At 39.9% G+C, this 27770-nt stretch overlaps 1 protein-coding gene across 2 annotated transcripts in view; it reads right to left on the reverse strand.

Moving 5' to 3' along the window:
* The window catches only part of CYB5R4 (cytochrome b5 reductase 4), a 115888-nt gene that overhangs the window by 83419 nt on the left and 4699 nt on the right, over positions 1 to 27770 (reverse strand). For both annotated transcript variants that reach the window (XM_069598337.1, XM_069598338.1), the window contains exon 2: positions 24887 to 25040. In XM_069598337.1, coding sequence (XP_069454438.1) covers positions 24887 to 25040 — 154 coding nt within the window. The remainder of the gene's footprint in view (positions 1 to 24886; positions 25041 to 27770) is intronic.

Below are 27770 nucleotides of genomic sequence, written 5' to 3' on the forward strand. Positions count from 1 at the left end.
CCCAGGTTAGAGACAAAGGATAGCTGAGTACTTACATCAGTAGCAGTAACTAGAAAATTCAGCATCTACGTAAGTTTCCTGAGCCCCAATTCCCAGAGAGCTATGTGAAGAAGGCCAGATAAGCAGCTGTACACTCAACATGCTGCATGATGGAAAAGGAACCTTGAGCACAGGAAGCCCCGAACCTTTTAAAACAGGCAGTAAATACACCTGCCCTTTGTTCTGGAGGGAGGCATGACCTCTGTTTATACTGAACAGTAAACAAATGTCTCTTTTGCTCTAGAAGGAAACACTAGCTGTACCACGGAAGGATGATCACCACACAAAAATTTCTGAAAAGGTGGCTAGAACAAGACAGTCAGTGCCTCAGCTTGCAAGATGTGCAAAAGACCTATAAGAGAACTGCCTCCCAACACACACACAAAATCATGAAACACTGAATTTAATATTTTAAAAGTTCTCTCTCCTCTCATCCCTCTCCCCCCACCTCTATCTCTCGTATTATCACATCATCCTCTATTGCCCTGGCAGGAGAATCTGATGAAAAAGAATGGAGCTGTCAACATAAATCGATCATCTCAGCAAAGGATGAGAGATGGGGACTGGGTCACTGAGGCACACTCTGTGAAAGCAAGCACAATTCTTTTCTGCACTTGTTCAAGGAACCAAGATTATTGTTTAGATCTTAAGAATTCTTTCATCTTCCCCAAATATTTATTTCATCTGTTCATATATTTAACTATATTTTTGCTAGGGAAACATTGACAGAAACATTCCTGCCATGGCCAGGCAGGATAATAACTGCTTGAGTGTTATCTCACAACATGGAACCCAGAACTGACAAAACTACTGCCAGCTGGAAGAATTCAGGAGAGGGCATAAGAGGGAAGGAGACCGCACCTGCCAACCTTCCAGAAACCCTTGCACTGGAAACCGTCTTGACTGAGAGATGCGATCACAGGCACAAGTAAGATGACTAGACAGAGACAACCTGGAAAACTACCCTTACTGTTATAAAACCTGAGACTGCGAGCCAGATGGCAGAGCAGTTCTCCTGGGTCCTCTCACCCTGCTACTCTCCCACCCAGGTTCCCCTTTCCAATGATGTCTTTTGCTCTGTCAGTATGTGTGTCTCCTTGGACGATTCATTCCCAAGTATTAGACAAGAGTCCACTCTTGGACCCTGGAAGGAGTCCACCTTCTGGTAACATTTTTATCTTTTAAGAAGAAGGAAGAATAGGAAGTAACAAATAGAGGAGAAGAGCTCACTGAATAGCCTTCCCAAGGAAATGAACTTCTTTTAATCCTTTATTTGAAAACTAGATAGTAGACAAACCTAGCCTTTCGAGACACCTAAGAGTGCAAGGAGAACACTGGTTTTCTTATTTCCAGGACTAATCCTTCTTTATGTAATGACTTCCATGAATTTAAATAAACTCAGATAATTTAAGATGTTCATCCTATATAATCATCTTGGAAGGAAAGTAGTTAAATTTCAAACCCAAGAAGGGTACCTGCAGTTTCCTCACCAATATAATTTTGGAAAATAACCAGCCAGTCTGAACTGCTTTATAAAATTACTTAAAGACAATTTAGGCAACAAAGAGAGGTAAATTCACAAAATCTCTCTTTTAGCAATCCTCCAAATAAGTCAGGAAAATGGTGGTGGTGGGGGGAAACTGGTAGAGCATCCTCCTCTCTCCTTCCCCATAAACCTTTCCCAGCCATTTTAGAAGGAATTTTTGCTATTGTTTAATGCTCTGAAGTCCCACAAACCACAAATGTCTGAAGTAATGATTAGGATCAGAGTTATTCCCAATAGGTTTTTAAAGACACAGAATGCATTCCGAACATTCAGAGTTCTAGTGTTTCTCAGGAACATGAAATCTATAACACATGATCATCTAATCTGATGGAACTCCATGTGTTTCAGCAACAGCAGAGAGATGACCAGGCAGCTTAACAGCTGTCCCTGATCAGCACAGAGAGCCTTGTATCTCTCATGTGTCCTTGACTGCCTCCCAGTTCTTTACATCGACCCTCATCCTCTCATAACCTACCCTCCTTTTTGATGGACTCCAGACTTAAAGAACTTCTCATCCCCTTCAAATACACAAAACTAGGAATGCTTATAAAATCCCTCACTGTGTGGAATTAAAGCCCAAGAAATGTCAGATCCAACCACATTTGGCAGTATTAGTAATTTGCTAATTATGAGACTTTCAAACCTGTCCCAAAATGTGACAGGTGCATCTCCCCTGGTTCAGAGATTCTCTCTTCCCTCTTTTTCTTCTCCCCTCTTATCTCTTTCCATTTTTTTTCCCCCAAAAGCATTTCCTACCAACTAAAACTTAGACCTCTGACTGTGGCAGAAGAAAAACAGTCACAAAGAACCTAGCTTTATGCTTTTCCTCCATGCTTTACTGTATTCTATTTACACCACGGGCTTCCTAGCTGGCTCAGCAGTACAGAATCTGCCTGCCACTGCAGGCAGTGCAAGAGACTTGGGTTCAATCCCTGGGTCAGGAAGATCCCCTAGAGGAGTAATGGCAACCCACTCCAGTATTTTTGCCTGAAAAATCCCATGGACAGAAGAGCCAGGCAGGCCATAGTCCATAGGGTTGCCAAGAGTCAGACATGACTTAGCAACTAAACAACAATAAATTTGCACCCTGCATGACTTTTAAACAGCTCTTTTTAAAGTGCAAGATTCATCTCCCATGAGTTCTTACCACTTTACTTTTAGAATTTTGCAACTTTCTAAATTTTAAAATGACGTAACTTCTTTCTAAAGCTCTTTTTTTGTTCAGGTATGGCAGATTTATACAGCTGATTGCCCTCTAAACATAAATGAATAGTATTAATGGACCCAAAAATACAATCTCATTAATGCTAGGCTACTAATAAATTTTGCAAAACCTAAATCCTAATAATAACATTAAGAACAAAAATGGGTAGGAATGGATTCATGAAACATCAGTCCCAAATGGTGTGAAACTCAGCTGAGACCAAGATCCTCTAGTCATAACCCAACTGGTGCTTTCAGATTATTTACATGGATGACTTTCAGTGGTAGAGGGCGATTTAAGGAGGCTACTTACTGACTTACCTACCTGTCTATCCTCTCCTTTGTGCTGATATTTTATTTTTTGTATTTTGTTTTTGAAACCCCAACCAGGAGTAGATGGCTGACCACTGTGAAGAACAGCAACTTAATTTCACAACATATACACATACCAAATCATAATGTTGTACACCCTAAACTTATACAATGTTATAGGTCAACTGTATCTCAATGAAGCTAGGGGAGAAAAAAGAGAAAGAGGAGTCACTTACTAAAACTAAATCAGTTCCATTAGGAACATATACTTTAAAAATGCCATAGCAATATTCAGGGGGTACATTTTATAGCTAATTCAGCCTAGCAGAGCTGCAGTGCAATTAAAAGCACACTCAGAAAAACAGCTACACTGACCTCTTTAGGCAATGCACTGGCAGTATCTGTTCTAATATTATCAAACTAAATTATCTTGTTTATGTTATATATCTGGAACTCTGAGCTCTCACGTAAGTTCCTAGAATAAAAACTAGCCACTTCAAAATTATCAAATCAATCACAGAATGACAGTCTTTACAACTTATTGATCAGAGATGTATTAATATGTCTTTTGTTACCTGAAAGTTATTGATGGAGACACTTCAATATCATTTCAGGTATAACCTGAATACTAATGTTGCCATTTTACATGCAAAGAGCTCTTCCATCTTAGCAAACACTGCCTCTGGTTTTCCATGTACATTTAAATTTGTACATTTAAATCTAAACCCCAACTGCTACTGATAAAGACTATGGGCATCTTATAATACATTAATCTCAAGCTTGTGTAAGTTTGTGTGTACAAATTTTAAAAAGTGTAACAAAAACATACCAGTTGCCAAACCTAAAGTTACTATGACTAAGCAACTAAAAGTGATCCTGAAGTTCCTAGCAGCTAAGGATAAAAGAGATACTACTTACAGAAGTCTCATGATTTGATCTTAAAAAGTTTTAAAATGGTAACAAAAAAACAGAGACTCATCAGTTCTTTACAGGGGAGACTCCCTTCAAGCTTTTGATACTGATATTGTGAAAAATTATGACTCCCTATATAGGGGTCATGGGCCATATAATACATACCACAATTTAACAAAATGCAGAAACATTCTTCAGAGAGCAATTCTCCCATCCTCCCTGGCCCTGGGTAATCACAAAGGTACTTTCTGTCTCTTTAGACTTACATATTTTGGGCATTTTTACATAAGTGGAATCACATGATATGTCATCTTTTGTGTTTACCTTCTGTCATTTAGTATACTATTTTCAACATTCATCCATGCTGCTGCAGGTATCAGTACTTCATTCCTTTTTATGGCTGAATCATAGTCCATGTATGGATGGATCACATTTTATTTATCCACCCATCAGCTCAGGAACACTTGTTTCCACTTTTTAGCTATGATGAATAATGCTGCTATGAACATTTGTGTACATGTCTTTATGTGGACATATATTTGTATTTTACTTGAGTATATACATTGGATTGAATTTCCTGGGTCATATGGCAATCTATGTTCAACTGCCAGATCATCTTCCATTCTCTGCAGCAATGGGTGAAGTTTACAGTTCCAGAGAGCTCTTTTTTTAATCACTTCTCCAACTCTGGTTAGAGACGAAAAGCCTTTTGCCACCTAGAGAACCTGAATCACACCTCATATCTCAAATAACTGAACTCAGAACTGGAATGCAGCATGCTTCAATCTATTCTTAACCCCTAGCTCTAGATGGCACAGAACAATATAAGACTCAAGTGATATTTTATATCTATTAATCTATCTCCCAGAGGAGGCTCTCATAACTTTTCAGGTTAGGTAACCATATATGTGAACCCTTTATAGCCCACCATGAGGAGGGAACTGTATCCCCATGGCTCAGGCCACACACTGTAACTAATAATGTTTCATTTTTTCTTTGTTCTATTTTATAAGTCAGGGAGTTTCAAAGTACAGTTGAGGGGTTCCCCCACAGCTCAAGACTCTTTCAGTGGTCCAAGATCAAAACTTTTTCATAGTGATACTAAGATGCTGCCTGCTTTTCTAAAAACCCCATTCTTTCACAAGTGCATAAGATTAAAAACAGAAGGGGCTGTCAGAATATAGTTGTCACCTACAAAGCCAAACATTAAAGATAATTGCCAGCATGTGAAACAATGCCACTTATTTACTATGTTTTGTTTTGGAAAACATAGTTATTTTTCATGAAAATATTATTATTTATGATAATATACAGTGAATTTATTTTTTATTAAATTTAAATATTCTTACAATTTCTAAACATCAATAGATATGAATAACATAAACAAAAGTTCTTTGGGATCCTCAATAATTTTTAAAGGAGTAAAGGGATCTTAAAACCAAAAAGTCTGAGAACTACCACTACTAAGGAAAAGTGTTATTTTTATAATTAGATTTTAAAATAATTTTTGTTTTAAAATTCAAAAACAAATGTAACTCCAAAGCCCCACATTACATTCGTCCAACAAAAATTTATTTAATGTTTATCACACATGTACAAAGTATTATGATACTATACTGTGGTATGCCTATGTATTACACTAATCACCACCGTTCATTTTATTGGCTCTAAAATAAATGAAGGAAAAAAGGTGTGTTCACATAGTAAAATATGGCATATTTCATTGTATTCAGTGCAGATCCATTTTTGCAAGTATTGTGACTACTCTGCCATCTTGTGTTCAGTAAAGAAATGGCACATTATTTTCATTGTTTTATTTTAGAGATAAAATAATGAAACTTTTGAATATGATGTTTATCTATGAAATGAAATGAAACTATACATGATGTTTATCTAGTTTTAACAGTTGCTGAGAGAAGATGCTTAATATACACAACAATGACTGAATTTGAATTTTTCTTTTGATTCTATTAATGTTTGCTACATATATTTTGAATCTGTTATTGGTTATAAACAGAGTTACTAATGACCCTTTCAACACTACAAAATATTTTTATCTCTAGTAATATTCTTTGTCTGGTAATAGTTTTCATCTGATATCAATATAGCCCATCTTATTATAGTTACTGGTTGGTCTTTTTTTGGCCATGCCACATGGCTTTAAGGATCAGAATTCCCTGACTAGGGGGTCAAACCTGGGCCCAGGGAATGAAAGCACCAAGCCCCAACCACTGGACCTTCAAGGAATTCCATATATTTACTTTTTACATAGTATAGTTTCTCCTACACATTTACTTCCAACTCTTGTCTTTTATATTCAAAGCATATCTCTCATTATGTAGTGGGGTCCTAACACACACATACACACAGAAAATCTCTCTTTCATTAAAAATTTACATTTACACTTAATTACTGATGTGACTGAATTTAGAGCTACCTTCTTATTAGCCTCCCTCCCCAGACCCAAGTTTTCTTTCTTTTTCCCTCCAAGTTTTCTGTTTGTGTCTCTAGTCCTCTTTCAGTGACTTCTTTTGGGCTAACCAAATATGTTTTTAGAATTTCATTTTAAGAGACTGTTGTAGGCATTACTTACAATATATATCCTTAAGCTTAACAAGTTTACTTCAGTTAATGTTGTAACCCCTTCACATGTAATATAAGAACCATTTACCACACTCCATTCCTGCCACTTTAAGGAGCTCTACAACACAATGTTATAGTTTTTGCTTGAAAAAATCATGTATATTTTAAAAGATAAGGGGAGAAAAGACTAATCCTTGTTTCCTAACACAGTTACTATCTCCTAAAGATCTGAGTTTCCATCTGGTATCATTACCATTACCTGATGAATTTCCTTTAGAGCTCCTTGTAGTATAGGTCTGCTGATACTAAATTCTTAGTTTTTGTTTATCCAAAAGAGTTCATTTTATTTCATCTGTGTCCTTAAAGTAGCTTTAATGATACAGAATTTAGAGTTGATGGTTTTTTTTGTTTTTTTTTAATCTTCAGCAACCTTTTTTATAGGGTCCAGCTGTTTTACTTCTGGTTATTGTCAAGATTTTCTCTTTATCTTTGGTTTTCAGCAGTCTGAATATAATGTGCCCCTATGTGATTTTCTTTGTATTGATCATGTGTGGATTTGCCATGCTTCGCTTCTCTGGTGGCTCAGCTGGTCAAGAATCCTCATGCAATGTGGGAGATCTGGGTTCAACCCCTGGGTTGGGAAGATTCCCCTGGAGAAGGGAAACGCTACCCACTCCAGTATTCTGGCCTGGAGAATTCCATGGACTGTACAGTCTTCGAGGTCAAAATGAACAAGACTGAGCAATTTTCACTTTCTTTCATTTTGAATTGATAATTTTAGGCCTTTCACCAATTTTGACCAAAATTTCTTTAAATACTTTTCTGTACCATTCTCCTATTCCTCTCCTTCTGGAATTGCCAATAAACATACATTAGACATTTTTATTTTATCTCAGAGGTCCCTGAGCCTCCATTCATTTTACTCTGGGTCATTTTCCTCTCTGTTCTACAGACTGGATAATTCCTATTAATCTATCTGCAAGTTCACTAAGCTTCCTTTTGTTAGTTCCAATCTGCTATTAAGCCTATTTGGTAAAATGTTTTATTTCATATATAGCATTTCTCAGGTCTACATTCCCATTTTTTATAGTCTATTTGTTCATTATGAAAAATGATGAGACTTTCTGAGATTTCATATTTGTTCATTTTTTATATAATCTATGTTTCTCTACTTCCTTGAGTATTGTCATAATAGGTACTTTAAAATCCTTGTGAACTAAATTCAACATATGGGTCACCTCAGGGTCAGTCTCAAAGAGTTGTCTTTTCCCTTGACCATGTCTAGAAACTCTGCATTATATTCTGGTCATTGTAAATAATATGTTGTAGGAAATCTGGATTCTGTCACATTCCTCCAAAGATTATTGCCTATTTTAATAGGCATTTAACTTGACTGGAGTCAAACTCCAAACTCTTGTTTCCCCTGTAGGGGAATGAAAACTAAAACCTCTGTTCAATCCTTTTAGCCTTAGTTAGGCTGCCCAGAGTTTGTCCATATGCAAGATTTAGACAGCTTATACTCCTCTCTGGATCACTTTTTCTGTATTTTCTTCCTTATTTTTCAGTTAGTACAAAGGCTCCAAATTGTGTCATCTTTAAGCCAGCCAAATTCTGGATTCTGTTACATTCCTCCAAAGGTTATTGACTATTTCAGCAGGCATTTAACTTGACTGGAGTCAAACTCCAAACTCTTCAAGCCAAGACTGGGGGTCTACATCTAAATTTCAGTCACCCTTCACAATACCAAACTGGGCATGACCTCAAGTTAAATGCCATAGGAAATGGCAATTCACCTGGTGATAATTCCTTCTTACAAGTACAGATGAATCTTACCCTCTAGTTTCTGTCTGCTTTTGGCTGCTCACCTGTGTTTTTTAATAGCTTTTTTTTTTTTTAATATGTTGTACTGAGTTTATCATTGGTATTTGCAGTACTGTTAGCCCAAAAGGAGCTAATCAGCTATAACCAAAAGCAGAACTCAGCACATTATTTTAGAAAGTTAGGCAATTAACTTGCTACTTTCAATCGAGACAAATGGAAAAGAAAGTAATGAAAGACAAATGGATTTTATAATGATTAAGAGGATTAAATCTTTTGGGGGCCTTGGTATTTAAGAACAATAAACAGAATGTTGGCTTGCAAGGTTTTGGATAATAGAGTATTTTAGGACTTCCAGATTAAAAGCACTCATTTGCCTCTCACACTCCTCAAATCTTTATTTATTCTTTGTAGTCATTAGAAAGATTTGAGGAGTGTGAGAGGCAAATGAGTGCTTTTAATCTGGAAGTCCTAAAATACTCTATTATCCAAAACCTTGCAAGGCACAAAAATTTGAAGAGGAGAAGACAACAATAAAATTTTGGAAGACTGACAAGTAAATGATAAGCAATAATTAACTGAGTGAAGAAAGGTGAAATAAAGCCTATGTGTAATTTGGAGGGGAGCCAGTATGTGCAACAGAACCCCCAAAAGGTGCAGTAATCAGAAACCCCAGGTAGTTCTGAAAGTGAGCATGTAGGATGGTCTACAACTCAATATAAAAAGCAATACGATGCTTAAATCCTCTCCTGCATCTCATACAACCAAGTAACAAGCCCCTTCCTACCTAAATCCATAAGAAGTGAAGGCTTACTCCCTAGGGCAATGAGATACAGCACCCTCAGGGAAACAGCACAGTTAGTGGAGGAGAGGCCTGAACTGAAAACAAGAAGTAAAAGTTCATGTGTCAAAATATTAACAAGATTCACCTCCTACCACCCATCACAGCAGAACATTTGCAGATGATTGGAAAATTGTAGCCTAAAAGAAAAAGACTTAGACAAAGGAGGCTGAGGATCCCTGCCACTGTGCTTAGTTGCTCAGTCCTGTCCGACTCTTTGCGAACCCCATGGACTGTAGCTTGCCAGGCTCCTCTGTCCAAGGGGATTCTCCAGGCAAGAATACTGGAGTGGGTTGCCATGCCCTCCTCCAGGGGATCTTCCCAACCCAGGGATGGAACCCAGGTCTCTCATATTGCAGGTGGATTCTTTACCATCTAAGCCACCAGGGAAGCCCTTCCTGCCACTGCCCCCAGTCAATTGATAAAAAAATGTTCTGCCTGTATACATGGACTTCCATTCAGTTTTCTGGGCCATCACTGTCACCATGAAGGGGCAGAACATTTGACCAAAGCCTCTAAAATTAAAATTATTATCTTGGGACTTCCCTGACGGTCCAATGGTTAAGAATCCACCTTCCAATGCAGGAGATTTTGGGTTCAATCCCTGGTTGGGGAACTAAGATCCCATGTGCCGCAGGGCAATTAAGCCTGTGCACTTCAACTAGAGAAGCCTACGTGACACGACGAAACCCAGCATAGCCAAAATACATAAATAAACACACATTTTATAAAAAAAAAAAATTAGTATCTTAAGTACTTACTGTCGAGTTCTGCTGCACAATTTTTAGGAGGGGGGTGGGGAGACTAGAAATGAGACCAGCACTACCTCAGAGAAATGAGAATCAGGTAGCAACTGTCCTGAATATAACTTAGAAATACAAACTGCACCAAACAACCGCAACGATGGCCAGCCCAATTAACAAAAGGGCTAAAATAATCTGGTCTGGATGCCTTGGTTTGCTCAGGAAAACTGAAATGGAATGTAATAAAGGTCTCCAGCAATTCAGAAGGTTGACTGGCAAAATTATCAAAGGTCATCTTATGTGACATTACTATGTGACATTATTAGTACTAGGAAAAATAGTCCTGACATTTAACTAAAAGGAAACTGACATGCAAAAGCATTAAAAATTAACTAGCAGTCTGACCAGTCAGTTATACTCTTGAGTATTTGGGGGAAAAAAATCCATAAACTTTTCCTAGAAGGAATAATGACCAAACATGATTAACAACAGTTATCTTTACTATTCTTAAACTGATTTACAACATACAACAGTATTAAGCAAGGCATCCTATCTCTAAAGGATCAGTTTTCCAAACCCCTCTTCCCTATTCCATGTGACAATTTCCCTCTGTCTGTGCCTCAGGGCTACCAATGACAGTTACCCCAGCGCTGAACTGCCCTGCTATTAAAAAAAAAGGCCAACTATGTCCTTATGCTTTGAGTTATTTCCTATTTTCCAAAACAAGCAAGCTACGAAGATTAATTAAGATGTAGTGATGTGGACTTCCCTGGTGGTGCAGTGGTTAGGACTCTAAATTCCACAGGATGACAAGCCCCTTTGAGGAAATGGGACACATGAACCACTTCTCATCACCTTTGACAGAGCACAGCAAAGAGAGATGTTGCTGGGACTTAAGCACTGGTGCTTAAGACACTGCGCTTCCACTGCAGAGGGTGTGAGTTTGATTTCTGGGTGGGGAACTAAGGTCCCACATGCTGTGCAGCATGACCAAAACAGAAAAAAAAAATGTTGCTATAACAACTGAATTTTAACAAACTCTTTTAGGGCTAAGTATGTCAATTTAGAACTCCAAGAGGCCCAGACACAAGGGGATTCTGCACCCACTCAATTCTTTTATCATGGTCCCTGTACCTCATGAGATGATCATGAAAAAGCGTGAACACAGCAGATTTGAGAAAGGCCCATAGGTGGTCCAGGTACATAGTTAGTACCTGCTCCAAGACTTGCAGCTAGAGCAGGAGAACCAAGACAAGTTCATCTACATTTGAGGCCTGCAGGAGCACAAGGTGATGATCAACTACTGAGGAAGGAGTAAGCAATTGACCCATGTCACAGATCAACCCTGACAGGTAGCAAAAGCAGTCTGCTGGGTAAGGACAGTAAAGCTTCCCATATGCGAGTCCCTGCACTGATAGCAGACAAAGGTTAGCTGCTGCTGGAAAGAGCAGGAAACATACATCTTCCTTTAGTCTGCACTGAAGTGAGGCAAATGCAACCCAAACACTGGAAGAGGGACAGAAAGCCCACTCAGGCCAGATTCTATGCTGATATGAACCGGATGTCTTCTAGTATTGGAAGACAGACAGGGAAACTGCTCACCCCCACACCCTCTGCCCTGCTCTCCTCCTCCCCTTCTGTAAAAAGCAAAGCTCAGCTGCCACAGACAAGAATCTCCCTGCATTCTTAAACCCTGCACTGAGTCAGAGGCAGTGGGGAAGTGACAGAATCACTGAGAAAGCTCTGCCCTTGGGGCTCAGGTAACAGAACTGGCCCAAGATTGAGGTTCAAACAGGAAAACTGCAAAACTCCTTCCAGCACCTAATTCTTACACCAAACAAGTAAAATCAGTCTGCCCCTAGGAAGGGGCAAGAATGTGATGAGAGACCCTTCCTAAGTATATAGGGCAAGCTGTCAGCTAAGAATGGTACAGGAGCAACTAAAAAAATCCTCTAACACTGAAGCCTTCACATCAAAAACACGGTAGTACTAACCTACTGCGAGAGGAATCTGAAGTCAGTGGTGCACCAATGGTAACGATAATCACCATCCCAAACTTAGCTCAACAAACTAGGCTGACTCATCCTAATTACCAGAAAAGGTGTTCAGTTCAGTACAGTCGCTCAGTCGTGTCTGACTCTTTGCGACTCCATGAATCACAGCACGCCAGGCCTCCCTGTCCATCACCAACTCCCAGAGTTCACTCAAACTCACATCCATCAAGTTGGTGATGCCATCCAGCCATCTCATCCTCTGTTGTCCCCTTCTCCTCCTGCCCCCAATCCCTCCCAGCATCAGAGTCTTTTTCAATGAATCAACTCTTCGCATGAGGTAGCCAAAGTACTGGAGTTTCAGCTCTAGCATCAGTCCTTCCAATGAACACCCAGGACTGATTTCCTTTAGGATGGACTGGTGGATCTCCTTGCAGTCCAAGAGACTCTCAAGAGTCTTCTCCAACACCACAGTTCAAAAGCATCAATTCTTTGGCACTCAGCTTTCTTCACAGTCCAACTCTTACATCCATACATGACCACTGGAAAAAAAAAGGCCTTGACTAGGAAGACCTTTGTTGGCAAGGTAATGTCTCTGCTTTTCAATATGCTATCTAGTTTGGTCATAACTTTTCTTCCAAGGAGTAAGCGTCTTTTAATTTCATGGCTGCAGTCACCATCTGCAGTGATTTTCGAGCCCCCCAAAATAAGGTCTGACACTGTTTCCTCTGTTTCCCCATCTATTTTCCTTGAAGTGATGGGACAGAGGCCATGATCTTCGTTTTCTGAATGTTGAGCTTTAGGCTAACTTTTTTGCTCTCCTCTTTCACTTTCATCAAGAGGCTTTTTAGTTCCTCTTCACTTTCTGCCATAAGGGTGGTGCCATCTGCTTATCTGAGGTTACTGATACTTCTCCCGCCAATCTTGATTCCAGCTTGTGCTTCTTTCAGCCCAGCGTTTCCATTGATGTACTCTGCATAGAAGTTAAATAAGCAGGGTGACAATATACAGCCTTGACGTACTCCTTTTCCTATTTGGAACCAATCTGTTGTTTCATGTCCAGTTCTAACTGTTGCTTCCTGATCTGCATATAGGTTTCTCAAGAGGCAGGTCAGGTGGTCTGGTATTCCCATTTCTTTCAGAATTTTCCACACTTTATTGTGATCCACACAGTCAGAGGCTTTGGCATAGTCAATAAAGCAGAAATACATGTTTTTCTGGAACTCTCTTGCTTTTTCCATGATCCAGCAGATGTTGGCAATTTGATCTCTGGTTCCTCTGCCTTTTCTAAAACCAGCTTGAACATCTGAAAGTTCACGGTTCATGTATTGCTAAAGCCTGGCTTGGAGAATTTTGAGCATTACTTTACTAGCATGTGAGATGAGTGCAATTGTGTGGTAGTCTGAGCATTCTTTGGCATTGCCTTTCTTTGGGATTGGAATGAAAACTGACCTTTTCCAGTCCTGTGGCCACTGCTGAGTTTTCCAAATTTGCTGGCATATTGAGTGCAGCACTTACACAGCATCATCTTTCAGGATCTGAAATAGCTCAACTGGAATTCCATCACCTCCACGAGCTTTGTTCATAGTGATGCTTTCTAAGGCCCACTTGACTTCACATTCTAGGATGTCTGGCTCTAGGTAAGTGATCATACCATCATGATTATCTTGACTGTGAAGACCTTTTTTGTACAGTTCTTCTGTGTATTCTTACCACCTCTTCTTAATATCTTCTGCTTCTGTTAGGGCCATACCATTCCTGTGCTTTATCGAGCCCATCTTTGCATGAAATGTTACCTTGGTATCTCTAATTTTCTTGAAGAGAACTCTAGTCTTTCCCATTCTGTTGTTTTCCTCTGTTTCTTTGCACTGATCACTGAAGAAGGCTTTCTTATCTCTTCTTGCCATTCTTTGGAATTCTGCATTCAGATGCTTCTATCTTTCCTTTTCTCTCTTACTTTTCGCTTCTGTTCTTTTCACAACTATTTGTAAGGCCTCCCCAGACAGCCATTTTGCTTTTTTGCATTTCTTTTCCATGGGGATGGTCTTGATCCCTGTCTCCTGTACAATGTCATGAACCTCAGTCCATAGTTCATCAGGCACTCTATCTATCAGATCTAGGCCCTTAAATCTATTTCTCACTTCCACTGATTTAGGTTTGATTTAGGTCATACCTGAATAGTCTAGTGGTTTTCCCCACTTTCTTCAATTTGAGTCAGAATTTGGCAATATAGAGTTCATGATCTGAGCCACAGTCAGCTCCTGGTCTTGTTTTTGCTCACTGTATAGAGCTTCTCCATCTTTGGCTGCAAAGAGTATAATCAATCTGATTTTGGTGTTGACTATCTGGTGATGTCCATGTATAGAGTTTTCTCTTGTGTTGTTGGAAGAGGGTGTTTGCTATGACCAGTGCGTTCTCTTGGCAAAATTCTGTTAGCCTTTTCCCTGCTTCATTCCATACTCCAAGGCCAAATTTGCCTGTTACCCCAGGTGTTTCTTGACTTCCTACTTTGGCATTCCAGTCCGCTATAATGAAAAAGACATCTTTTTTGGGTGTTAGTTCTAAAAGGTCTTGTAGGTCTTCATAGAACCGTTCATCTTCAGCTTCTTCAGCATTACTGGTTGGGGCATAGACTTGGATTACTGTGATATTGAATGGTTTGCCTTGGAAACGAACAGAGATCATTCTGTCATTTTTGAGATTGCATCCAAGTACTGCATTTTGGACACTTCGGTTGACCATGATGGCTACTCCATCTCTTCTAAGGGATTCCTGCCCACAGTAGTAGATATAATGGTCATCTGAGTTGAATTCACCCATTCCAGTTCATTTTAGTTCGCTGATTCCTAGAATGTCGACGTTCACTCTTGCCATCTCCTGTTTGACCACTTCCAATTTGCCTTGATTCATGGACCTAACATTCCAGGTTCCTATGCAATACTGCTCTTTACAGCATTGGACCTTGCTTCTATCACCAGTCACATCTACAACTGGGTATTGCTTTTGCTTTGGCTCCAATCCTTCATTCTTTCTGGAGTTATTTCTCCACTGATCTCCAGTAGCATATTGGGCACCTACTGACCTGGGGAGTTCCTCTTTCAGTATCCTATCATTTTGCCTTTACATATATCTAAAGGTTCTACTCTTCATCTATAATCAACGTGTAACACTCAATCAATCAAAAAATTACAAGAAACATTTTTCAAAATGATAAAAACCACTGCGAAGAGAGAAAAATAGCAACAGACTCACACTTAGAGATGATGTATATATTGGAACTTATCCGATAGAGACACTGAAATAACTTTTAATGTATTAGAAGATCTAGTAGAAAATAAGGTTGACATTTAACAAATGTTCAGCACAGAGATGAAAGATGAATTCCTCTGAAGGGTGAATCAGCAGACTGGTAGAAGAATGAATAAGGAAACTGGAAAGAATACGTAAACTGGAAGAATGTGTGATAATACAGACTAACATATTTGCAACTGGAATCCCAAAAGAAGTAATGAGTAGAAGTACTTGAAGAGATAATGGCCCCAAACTTCCAAAATTAATTTAGAGAACTCCAAGTAGTTCCCTCGTGGCTCAGATGGTAAAGCGTCTGCCTGCAACGCGGGAGACCTGGGTTCGATCCCTGGGTCGGGAAGATCCCCTACAGAAGGAAATGGCAACCGAATCCAGTACTCTTGCCTGGAAAAATCCCATGGACGCAAGAGCCTGCTGGGCTACAGTTCATTGGATTGCAAAGAGTCTGACAGGACTGAGTGACTTCATTGATTGAAGTAGAAAATATAAAAGGAAAACTACATCATATTAATAGTCAAACTGTGGGAAAACAAAGCAAAATTTTAAAGGCAGGCAGAGGAGAGAGAAACCTTACATCCTACAAGAAAACAGTTAAGAATAACAACAGAGTTCTCAGCTATGCAAACTAGAAGATGGTGTGATATTTTTAAAGTGCTGAGGAAGATAAATAGCTGAACCTAGAATTTTACACCCAATGCCTAAATGAAGGCAAAACAGTGACATTGTCAGATGAAGTAAAGCTGAAAATTCGTTGCCAGAAAACCTGTACTACAAGAAACGTGAAAGTCGGGTCTTTAAGGGGAATCTGGATCAACACAAAGAAAGAAAAAGCACTGAAAGTGGTAAAAATATGGGTAACTTTTTCCATTTTCTTAATCTCTTTAAAAGATAAGTGACAGTCTAAGCAACAACAGTAATATATTGCAGGATGTACGGAATATGCAGAATAAATAATAAGGATTAGATAAGACACAAGAGAAAGAAATGGAAGTATAGCCTATATACTCCTATACTATATGTAAAATGGTATAATACTGTTTGAAGGTAGACTGTGATACATTAAAAATGAGTATCATAAACCCTTAGTGTAATGACTAAAACAAAGATGACAAAAAGGTATAAGGAATAAGTTAACAGTGAAGATAAAATGGATTCATTAAAATATAATGATGACTATGTCAACAATGTAGGAGACCCGGGTTCAGTCCCTGGGTCAGGAAGATCTCCTGGAGAAGGAAATGGCAACACACTCCAGTATTCTTGCCTGGAAAATCCCACGGACAGAGAAGCCTGGTAGGCTACAGTCCTGGGGTCGCAAAGAGTCGGACACAACTGAGCAACTTCACTTTTATGTCAACAACAGATGATACCACTCTAAAGGCAGAAAGCAAAGAGGAAGTAAAGAGCCTCTTGATGAGGGTGGAAGAGGAGAGTGAAAAAGCTGGCTTAAAACTCAATATTAAAAAAACGAAGATCACAGCATCTGGCCCTTTCAACTTCAAGGTCCCATCACTTCAAAGAGGAGCGGAAAAAGTGGAAGCAGTGGCAGATTTTCTCTTCTTGGGCTGTAAAATCACCGTGGATGGTGACTGCAGCCATGAGGTTAGAAGACACTTGCTTCTTGGAAGGAAAGCAATGACAAACCTAGACAGTGTATTAAAAAGCAAAGGCATCATTTTGCCAACAAAGGTCCGTACAGTCAAAGCTCTTCCCAGTAGCCACATATGCATGTGAGAGCTGGACAGTAAGGAAGGCGGAGTGCCCAAGAATTGATGCTTTTGAACTATGGTGCCAGAGAAGACTCTTGAGAGTTCCCTGGACTGTAAGGAGATCCAACCAGTCAATCCTAAAGGAAATCACACCTGAATACTCATTGGAAGGGGTTTTGCTGAAGCTGAAGCTCCAATACTTTACTCACCTGATGCTAAGAGCTGACTCACTGGAAAAGACTCTGGTACTGGGAAAACTTGAAGGCAAAAGGAGAAGAGGGCAATAGAGGATGAGATGGTTGCATGGCACCACTGATCAATGGACATGAACTTGGGCAAACTCTAAGAGATAGTGAGGGATAGGGAAGCCTGGCATGGTGCAGTTCATGGGGTCACAAAAAGTCAAACACAACTTAATAACAACAACAACATGTCAACAATGGTTGACTCAGGACAGGTGAAGGATTTCTAGAGATCACTGCATCACCTTTACAACAGTTTTTTTTGTAAGTTTGAAACTTTTTCAAAATAAAAGGTTTAGCTGAAAATATTAATGCCTAAAAATGGCCCTGAAGAAAACCTCCAATATTTATTTAACCCCTGCTGAGTACAAAGCCTGCAAAAGAAAACATGAAGCTGTACAAGGAAAGATAACGTATGAGCTCCATCAGGCTGTAGCTTCCATTCTATGAGACCCCAAAATGAATAACTGACCATGAGTATAAATCAGAAAACTGTCTAGAAATAACAAATATTTTGATTAAGGAACTGATATATTTCCTAACTTCAAGAGCCAATCATCTGGAAATAGCAAAAATACAAGTCTCTCAACTGGTTACTATTTTGTGAAATCATTAAAATAGGCCTACCAAAGGTGGTTTAAAAGTTCTACACGATTCAAAGGATACTTACTGAGCACTAACCATGAGCCATGCCCTGTACTACATGCTAGAGGTAGGGAGAGAAACAGTATATTAATACCATGAAACTCAATTTAAATTAAAAGACAGAAATAGATGAAGTGTCCCAAAAGATAATATAGTAGGTGGGTGCAAAAGTAATTGAAGTTTATGCATTGTTGAAATTTGCCATTTGATATTGGAATTCATTCTAAATAAATAGTTATGTTACATACAATTTTAATGCACATTTCTTGCTTTTATGTTTTTTTGCTAATGACATTCCTTGCTGCTTATTTTATATTCATTTTAGATTATAGAAATTATGTTAGACAAAAAGCAAATTTGAGTGATTTTCTTGACATTCAAAATGGGTCATAAAGCAGTGAAGACAGCTTGCAACATCAACACCACATTTGGCCCAGGAACTGCTAATGACCATTCTATGGTCGTTCGGCATTTGAAGCAAATTGGAAAGGAAAAAAGCTCGATAAGTGGGTGCTTCATGAGCTGACCACAAATCAAGAAAATCATCATTTGGAAGTGCCGTCTTCTCTTATTCAATGCAACAATAATTTATCAATCAGATTGTGATGTGCAACAAAAAGGTAACGACTGGCTCAGCAGATGGACTGAGAAACTTCAAAGCACTTTCCAAAGCCAAACTTGAACCAAGAAAAGGTCAAAGTCACTATTTGGTGATCTGCTGCTGAGTTGATACACTACAGCTTTCTGAATCCTGGCAAAATCATTACATCTGAGAAGTATGCTCAGTGAATCGATGAGATGCACCAAAAACTGCAAAGCCTGCAGCCGGCATTGGTCAATAGAGAGGGCCCAATTCTTCTCGATGACAATGACCAACTGCATGTCACACTACCGATGCTTTAAAAATTGAACAAATTGGTCTATGAAGTTTTGCCTCATCCACCATATTCACCTGACCTCTTGCCAACGGGCTACCATTTCTTCAAACATCATGACTTTTTGTAGGGAAGACACTTCTACAACCAGCAGGATGCAGAAAATGCTTTCTAAAAGTCCATCAAATTCTGGAGCACAAATTTTTATGCTACAGGATAAACAAACTTATTTATTGCTGGCAAAAATGTGTTGACTGTAATGGTTCCTATTCTGATTAATAAAAAAGTGGTTGAGCCTAGTTATAATGACTTAAAATTCATGATGAAGTAAAACTCACTCAGTCGTGTCTGACTCTGCAACCCCATGGACTGTAGCCTGCCAGGCTCCTCTGTCCACGGAATTCTCCAGGTCAGAATACTGGAGTGGGTAGATATTCCTTTCTCCAGGGGATCTTAACAACCCAGGGATCGAACCCAGGTCTCCGACATTGCAGGCAGATTCTTTACCATCTGAGCCACCAGGGAAGCCCCAAATTCATGGTGTGAAATCATAATTACATTTGCACCAACCTAACAAGTTCTAACAGAGGTCTTATATCAAATGCTGAGGAAGAAAGCCCAGAGGAAGAAGCAAATTCCAAGAGGATCAGGCTAAAAAAGAGAAGACTGAAAGGAAGAAACTGTTGGGAGAATGAACTGTGTTTCAGTTCAGTTCAGTTCAGTTGCTCAGTCGTGTCCGACTCTTTGTGACCCCATGAATCGCAGCACGCCAGGCCTCCCTGTCCATCACAAACTCCCAGAGTTCACTCAGACTCACGTCCATCGAGTCCGTGATGCCATCCAGCCATCTCATCCTCAGTCGTCCCCTTCTCCTCCTGCCCCAATCCCTCCCAGCATCAGAGTCTTTTCCAATGAGTCAACTCTTCGCATGAGGTGGCCAAAGTACTGGAGTTTCAGCTTTAGCATCATTCCTTCCAAAGAAATCCCAGGGCTGATCTCCTTCAGAATGGACTGGTTGGACTCCTTGCAGTCCAAGGGACTCTCAAGAGTCTTCCCCAACACCATAGTTCAAAAGCATCAATTCTTCAGCGCTCAGCCTTCTTCACTGTGTTTAAATAATGTTTAAACAACTCCCTGAGATCAGAGGAGGCTGAAGAGAATTGACAGGAGCACATAAAGGGTCAAGACTTAGAAAAGAGTGAGTGAGCCTTAGAAAGAAAATTTTTGACTTTTTAACAAAAGGGAGAGAAGAAAGGGAGAGAAGAAAGAATACAGGTATCACTAACTTGAAGTTCCTCATATTCACAATGAATACCTATATGCTGCATTTGAGCTTTTTTAAAGAAAATTTATTTTAATTTTTATTAGAGTATAGTTGCTTTACAATAGTGTGTTAGTTTCTACTGTAAAGCAAAGTGAATCAGTTATTTGTATACATATACACCGTTTTTTCCCTTACAGAGTCACACCATCCAGACTTTGCACATGCTTCTTCCGGAACCTATAATATTGCTCCCTTTCCTCTTTGTCTGGTTAACACCCATTTATCTTTCATCTCTGCTCAGTCTTCCACAATCTTCACTCTTACCACAGCAGACCTGTCTTTCACAACACTCCTCAGTCTTGGTTAACACTTCATGTTCTGCACTAGATTATAAATGCCATAACAGCAGGGGCCACCTCTGTTCTAAATTTCCAGGTCACTACCCAGGACCTGGTACAGTGCATGACACATAGACGATCCCAAGAACTATTGCTTACACGAGTGAACCAATACACAGAAAGAGAAAAGTAAAACTTATAGCCCAAGTGACAACTACACACAAAGTCACACAAAAAAGTAAAAGCTATACTTCACTAGATTTCTAAAAATAAAGATAGTCTCAATCTTCATTCAGGTTTTGTGGTAATATCTTACAGAAAAACCTGTATGACTTTTAATTAGTAATGCTATTTAGAGAGCTGCAAGTAATAGGCACTTCACTGTAATTTCATAATGAATTAGTTCACAAATGGCACTCACAAGTGGATTACAGCACAAAGGCTAAGCCAGGATCCAATCTAGGGTTGAATATGATAAAACAGGAAGCAGTGCGATGTAGTAGCTTAGAATCAAGTTGCCTAGGTTAAAATAGTGGCTCCATTCTCATCAGCTATGACTTTGGCAAGGTACTCTACTTTCTGTACTGGCATTAACTCCAGCATCCACTCTACTTCCAGCAACAGCATCACTTTTTGTTCAGGGAGTCATATCCTCCCTGATACTTCAGTCTGGCCCCTCTCAAGGCTACAGGATGAACTTGTAACCTAGGTTTAAGTGAATAAGTTACACCGTTTCCCCCTAAATAGAACCACTATTCTAGCAATGAGAACATGATAAAAACTGTGCCGATCAGAGCCAATCCTAAGAATTTTCTGTTAGTTACTAGATAAAAGGGGTAGAAATCTTCCCTGATGGCCCAATGGGTAAAGAATCCATCTGCAGTGCAGGAGACACAAGAGATGTGGGTTTGATCCCTTGGTCAGGAAGATCCCCTGGAAGAGGAAATGGCAACCTCCTCTAGTAATCTCGCCTGGGAAATCCCATGGACAGAGGAGCCTGGCGTGCTACAGTCCATGGTGTTCATAAGAGTCAGATAGGACTGAGCATGTAATCCAATATCCTGGAGAAGGGAATGGCTATTCATTCCAGTATTCTTGCCTGGAGAATTCCATGGACAAAGGAGCCTGGTGGGCTATAGTCCACGGGGTTGCAAAGAGTCAGACATGACTGAGTAACTAACACTACACTATTGCCACTATTAAATATTACATACTAAAGTAAATATTTTCTATAGAGACATTTTATGTCTGTCTTGGGCTGATCAAGCTGAAATTTGAACTGATATAAAAGTGGTGTAATTGTTAGAAAATGAAGAATACTTTAAAAAGGAGAAAAAAAAAATTATACCATGATCCGTGCTTCTCTGTGGTACAGCTTTGATTAAAACTTGTGTCCAAACACTATCTCTGACCTACGAAGCTAGATCTGGCATACATTCAAGAAGATATAATTAATATTTTAAATTAGAACAACTAAGAAGAAAAAGAATTACATTTAGTCCTGTGCTTTCTTCTACTTTCCTAGACGACTGTGTCAGAAATTACCAGTAATCTGTCTCACGTTTATCCTACTTTGTTGCCTTTGACAACCTCCTGGGTTATCTATTACCTCCTGAACTTTTGTACGAGCTAAAAACTTTCCTAGTCTCATGTCAATTCACTATACCCACCACCAGACTGATCTTTCCAAGGCCATCTCTGATCATACTGTTCCCACATTCAAACACCTCCAATAGTTCACACTGCTATCAAAATTAAGAATACATTTCTCAATCTGGTTTTCAAGGTCCTTTGCAATCTTCCCTAACATGCCTTTATAGTCTCCTTTCTTATAATTCTCTTAACAGGCAGGTTAAGCTCCAGAACACACCTCCAGCTTTTGTGTGTCTACACCCTTAGTTATGCATTTCTCTCCACTTGGGTGCGCTTCTGCCTCACTTCCCATTGAAATCCTCAACACTGTTTCAAGGCTTATCTCTATCACAAAACCATCTCTGATTTTCCTAACCTATGTCTCCCTCCCTGAAATCTGATCTCACTTTTCTTACAGCCCTCCTAGGGCACTTCTCCAGGTCTTGTCCAACAGTCATTTACTTTCTCCTGCTAGAGTGGAGGATCCCAGGGCAGTGTCTCAATCAACTGCTTCTTTATTAAAATTAAAAACCAAACTCTGTCAACAGGGGAAAAAAAAAAAAAGACATCTTACTTGGCAATTGGGGGAGAAGTCTTATTAATAGGGTAGAATATACTCTTTAATAGAAACTCTAAAAGAATTTAACCTTAAATCAATGACCTCACTGGAAGAGTGTCAGCCATTCAAATCACTGTGGGAGATATGTAGCTGGGAACAACATGTATTATGTTTGAAACATACCAAACCAGTTCCTGGTCTCCATCAATATATCAAATGAATAATAAAGTATGACTGTACTATAACAATGACTCATTTATTTAACAGCATTAGGATGTGAAGGGTTCACATGAGAGACTCTTTTGGAAAAGTGGCTTCCTACTGCAGAAGCAGGTCAGACATGCCTGTAGCCTGGACCAGCTGAGAGATGCTCATGGGAAAACTGACCTCCACTTCACAGAGGCCAGCAGAAGACACTCAGGAAGAATGGGGACGGCACCTGCTGCCGTGACCTGCACCTGGTAAATGGGTCTGCAGCACAGAAGGCAGGAAGGGTATTAGAAACAGCTTATTTCCCTGAGAAACTTCCCAAAGAGCATCTGTCTTGGGACAAGCTATCCCAGCCCCTGCTGGAAGATTCCATACCCTCTGCTGCTGGAAAACATTCTACACACTACTTCCATCTGTAATGAATTGACTTGTGTATCCCTCAAACTCAGATGTTAAAGTCTTGCAGTACTTCAGAACATGACCTTCTGTGGTACAGGGTCAGTGCAGGCGTAATCAGGTGAGGTCATGACAGAATCAGGCAGGCTCCTCTCCAATATGACTGGTGTCCTTCTAAAAACAGCAAATCTGGACACCGACAAGCACACAGGAGGAAAGTCATATAAAGATGAAGTCAGAGATCAGGGCGATTTTCCAAAAAGCCAAGCAACTCCGAAGACTGATCTCAAAGTTTAGCCTTCAGATCTGGGAGATAATAAATTTCCATGGTTCAAGTCACTCAGTTTGTTATACTGTCTGTGCCTACCTAGCAAACTAGCAGGGCTACTGGTGTCTTTCCATTTATCTTATCCTTGATTGTGACAACCAGACACCTATTCAAGTAACCAAATTTCTGGAAAATGATAAGTGTTGCACTAGTTCAACAAAGGGATGACCTCAATGTACCAAGCACTGAAGACAGGGCAGGTAACTGACATGGTCTCTGCCCTCATATGGGTGACAGTGTTACCAGGATAACTAACAACAAATGGCTTCCCTGGTGGCTCAGATGGTAAATAATCTGCCCACAATACAGGAGACCCAAGTTCAATCCCTGGGTTGGGAAAACACCCTGGAGAAGTGAAAGGCAACCCATTTCAGTATTCTTGCCTGGAGAACTCCATGGACAGAGGAGCCTGGTAGGCTACAGACCATGGGGTCACAAAGAGTCGGACATGACTGGGTAACTAACACACACACACCCACACAGCCCAAGTCAAAATTATGCAATGATAAAATTACAACAGTGATAACAGCAATAAGTGATGCATTTCCTTTCTTCTTTAAACTGAGGATAGCAAATATACTGAACTCTTTCCGGATGACTCAAGGACTCTCTGTGGAGAACCAGCATATAGCTGTAAGCTCTCCACTGTTTTTGCTTCCCTCCCCATGCCAGGTTGGCAGACACCACAAAATCTGCTTCCATCAGCTACTCTTCTACTTCTCTGTTTACTCTCTCAATCTACCCATTGAGTTGGTCAAAAACTTTGTTCAGGTTTTCCTATAATATCTTATGGAAAAATCTGAATGAACTTTTTGGCCAACTCAGTACTTCTAGTTTGGTGCTTCTAATTTGTTGTGGGCTAGGAAAATCAGGTAACTAATACTGCTAACAAACATGGATTACGTAACAAAAATTGCTGCAAATGAGAACAAAAGATCCTGCTTTAATGTGAGCTTTCTGATTTACTTTAGATTCTCAGAGACACTTTTTTCCTATGGAATTCTGTTGTAAGACACAACGGTGGAACATTATTGCATTTAAACTAGATGTTGTTGAATAATTTTATTACTTTGTATTATATTATCTGTCAAACCCTTGTTTTCTTTCAAAGGGAATACAGTACAGGGATACTGTATGAATAGTGATTTAGAGAGAAATACTGTTCAAATTCAGAATTAAAGAATTTATTTATTGTCCAGCATAAGACATGTTTTTTACTAACTGCAAATGTTTGTTAGTAACTGAAAATTGTGTTTACAGTTACTAACTGTAACTAACGTTTTGTTACTAACTGTGAATCATATTACAAAGTAACAGGGCCAAGAGGTATACAGCATTACAACTGGAAAGCCCGCCAAAACTTTCTGCAGTACATAGTAAATCCCACCTACCTCTTATGCATATCCAGCAGTCATCTTTTTTGTTGTGTTTTTTAAGTTCTTCTTCAGTTACTTCAATTAACCTGCCTTTTAATCCTGTTAGGTCCTTTCCACTTTTGGTCAGTCGAATCCAATCCATGAGACTTCTGCCCTGTTTCAGAGGGACCTCAAAAAGGAAAAGGGAAGAATTCAATGTGGCTTCCTCAAATCAGCTGAATTTCCTTCCCTCTTCTGCTGCTTGTCTTCAGGACACTTCATTAGTCTGATTCCCACTCAAAAGGATAAGAAAACAAATCTAAAAATTCTAAAAATCTTCTTTCATTTTTAGAAGGGTGTATTAGAATTACAAATGGAACATTAACACCTGGGCCATGAGATGGGTTTAGAAATTCTGGACACAAATGTCAACCTAATGAAATCACAGTCCAAGGGTAGTACTGAGCCCAGAGTCAGAAGAAAAGTTTTGGTCCTGGCTCTATCAATAATATGTTATCGCGGCTTACTAACCTGGACCAACAATTTTTTGCCTTAAAAAATCAAATGAGATTTGATAGAAGAAAACAGAAACAATTGGCTAAAGCTGACTTTCCGGACTTTCAACATACATAGGCTATTAGAATTCACGTGAGATAGAAAGATGTTTTCTAAGAATCCATCCACCGAGAAACAAAGGTTATCAAGTAACAGAAAATAATAAAACTGCCATATTCTAGGGAAAGGGTTGGCAAACTGGCCTGTGCCTATTTCTGTTTCTGTGTAGCCCTTGAGCCAAGAATAATTTCTACACATGGTGGTGGTGGTGGTGCTGGTGCTGGTGGTGCTGGTGGTGGCAGTGGTGGTGGTGGTGATGGTGGTGGTGGTGCTGGTGGTGGTGTTGGCGGTGGTGGTGATGGTGAAGAGACTGAGGCCTTAAGACATCCTCAAAGCCTAAAACATTTATTATCTGGCCTTGTCCACAAAAATTTGCCTACACCTGTTCAGAGGGTCTAATAACAAGATGTTTGGGATTTTACAGGGTTTTAATACATTTTCAAGGCTTTTAGATAAGGGGTATTATTATGTGATTAGTATTTTAACCAGTTAAGACACGCTAGTGGAAATTTTTCCACACATCTAACCTGTATAACTAGTATGTAACATAGTACCAGATAACTGTTTAATGTAAAAGCAGTCACATTATTCGAGGAAGCTTATTGCTATAGACTGAATGTTTGTATCCCCCTACCAAATTAGGTTGAAATGCTGATCTTGATGTGCTGGTACTAGGAAGTGGCACCTTTGGTGGGTGATGACGTTGTTGGGATTAAGGCCCTTATAAAAGAGGCCATATAGAGAGCTCCCTCGCCTCTTCCACCAAGTAAGGACACTGAAAAGATGGCTACAAACCAGGAATCAGGCTCTCACCAGAAACAAAACTGGCCAGTTTTGCACTGATCTTGGAATTCCCGGTCACGATGAGGCAGGAGGTAGATGGGCACCCCCAGGGTAAAGTCATTGGAGATTCATTCCTGGTGGACCAAAACTCTAAGACTAGAAAAGCTGGACAACTGAGAAAGGAGATCTCCCTGACTACATCTGTGCAGAAAGGCTCCTTGGAAGTCAAAAGGGGACTGATGCCAATTGATGCTCTTTACCCATAGCCTCATTGTCCATCTTGGCTAAAAGATGTGCCCCCACACACGGGAGGATTCTGAGATATACCAAATACAGACTCTAAACCAGGGAAATCAAAATGACTGGGCAAAGGAAACCCAGAAGATATGCCCCATGTAAGTAATTCAAACTGCCATGAGGGTACGACTCAGCAACTCTCTTAGTCTGCCTGTGTGTCTATCCACATGTACTATACTCTTTTTCCTCCCAATAAATACTTTACTTATTTTACCGCTTTCTGTCTTTGTGGGAATTTTTTCTGCAAAACCGAAGGTTCAGGGCCTTGTCACTGACCGCTAGTCTATTGGCTAGGATTCAGTGTTTTCACCACCACGACTCAAACTTTGGCCAGGAACCGAAGCCCTGCTTCAAGCTGCTGCAGGTCGAGCTGACCTGAGATCAATTAGAAGTGTGAGAAATAAGTTTCTGTTGTCTATGAGGCACCTAAGGTATTCTGTTAGAGAAGGCCAAAGGGACTAAAACACTTACATATCTCAGTTCCTTTAATCATATCTATTTTAGACATTCAATTGTCCCCAAAATAGCCAGGTTAATAGGTCTGTGGTGCCTTGCCAACTTCACATTCCTTCTTACTAATCCTCATCATCCCATTCTTACCATCACTAACTACAACTAGGTCCCTTGGTATTCATAAATAAAGTGTGAGAACACATATGATCTTTCCTATCCCAAACCAAAATAACTCTCTTTCACCATTCCACACCTGTAGGGTATTTAAAAGTTATCTTTTGGAAACACAGATCTAATCCAGGGCCCTGTCTCCGTCAGTGGCTCCTCATATTTCTTGTAATGTTTCTAAATTCCCCACAGAGGTTGACCAGGCCCTTTATATCTGGTCAGAGTTGACTTCACCAGCTTCATGTCTGAACTTTCGTCTCTTCCCATTCTATGCTTTGCAAGTGTGCATGTTCAGTCAGTCTCATCCCACTCTTTGCAACCCCATGGACTGTAGCCTGCCAAAGTTCCCTGTCCGTGGCATTTCCCAGGCAAGAATACTGGAGCAGCGTGCCATGACTTCCACTGGGGGATTTTCCCAACCCAGGGATCCAACCAGCGTCTCCTGCACCTTCTGCATTGGCAGGCGGACTCTTTACCACTAAGCCACCTGGGAAGCCATTCTATACTTTGCTATGCTGAGCTTAGTCGTTCTAGTCACTCAGTCATGTCCGACTCTTTGTGACCCCAGGGACTGTAGCCCACCAGGATCCTCTGTCCATGGGGA

This window comes from Ovis canadensis, chromosome 8 (assembly GCF_042477335.2).
Source record: "Ovis canadensis isolate MfBH-ARS-UI-01 breed Bighorn chromosome 8, ARS-UI_OviCan_v2, whole genome shotgun sequence".
NCBI classification, from domain to species: Eukaryota; Metazoa; Chordata; class Mammalia; order Artiodactyla; family Bovidae; genus Ovis; species Ovis canadensis.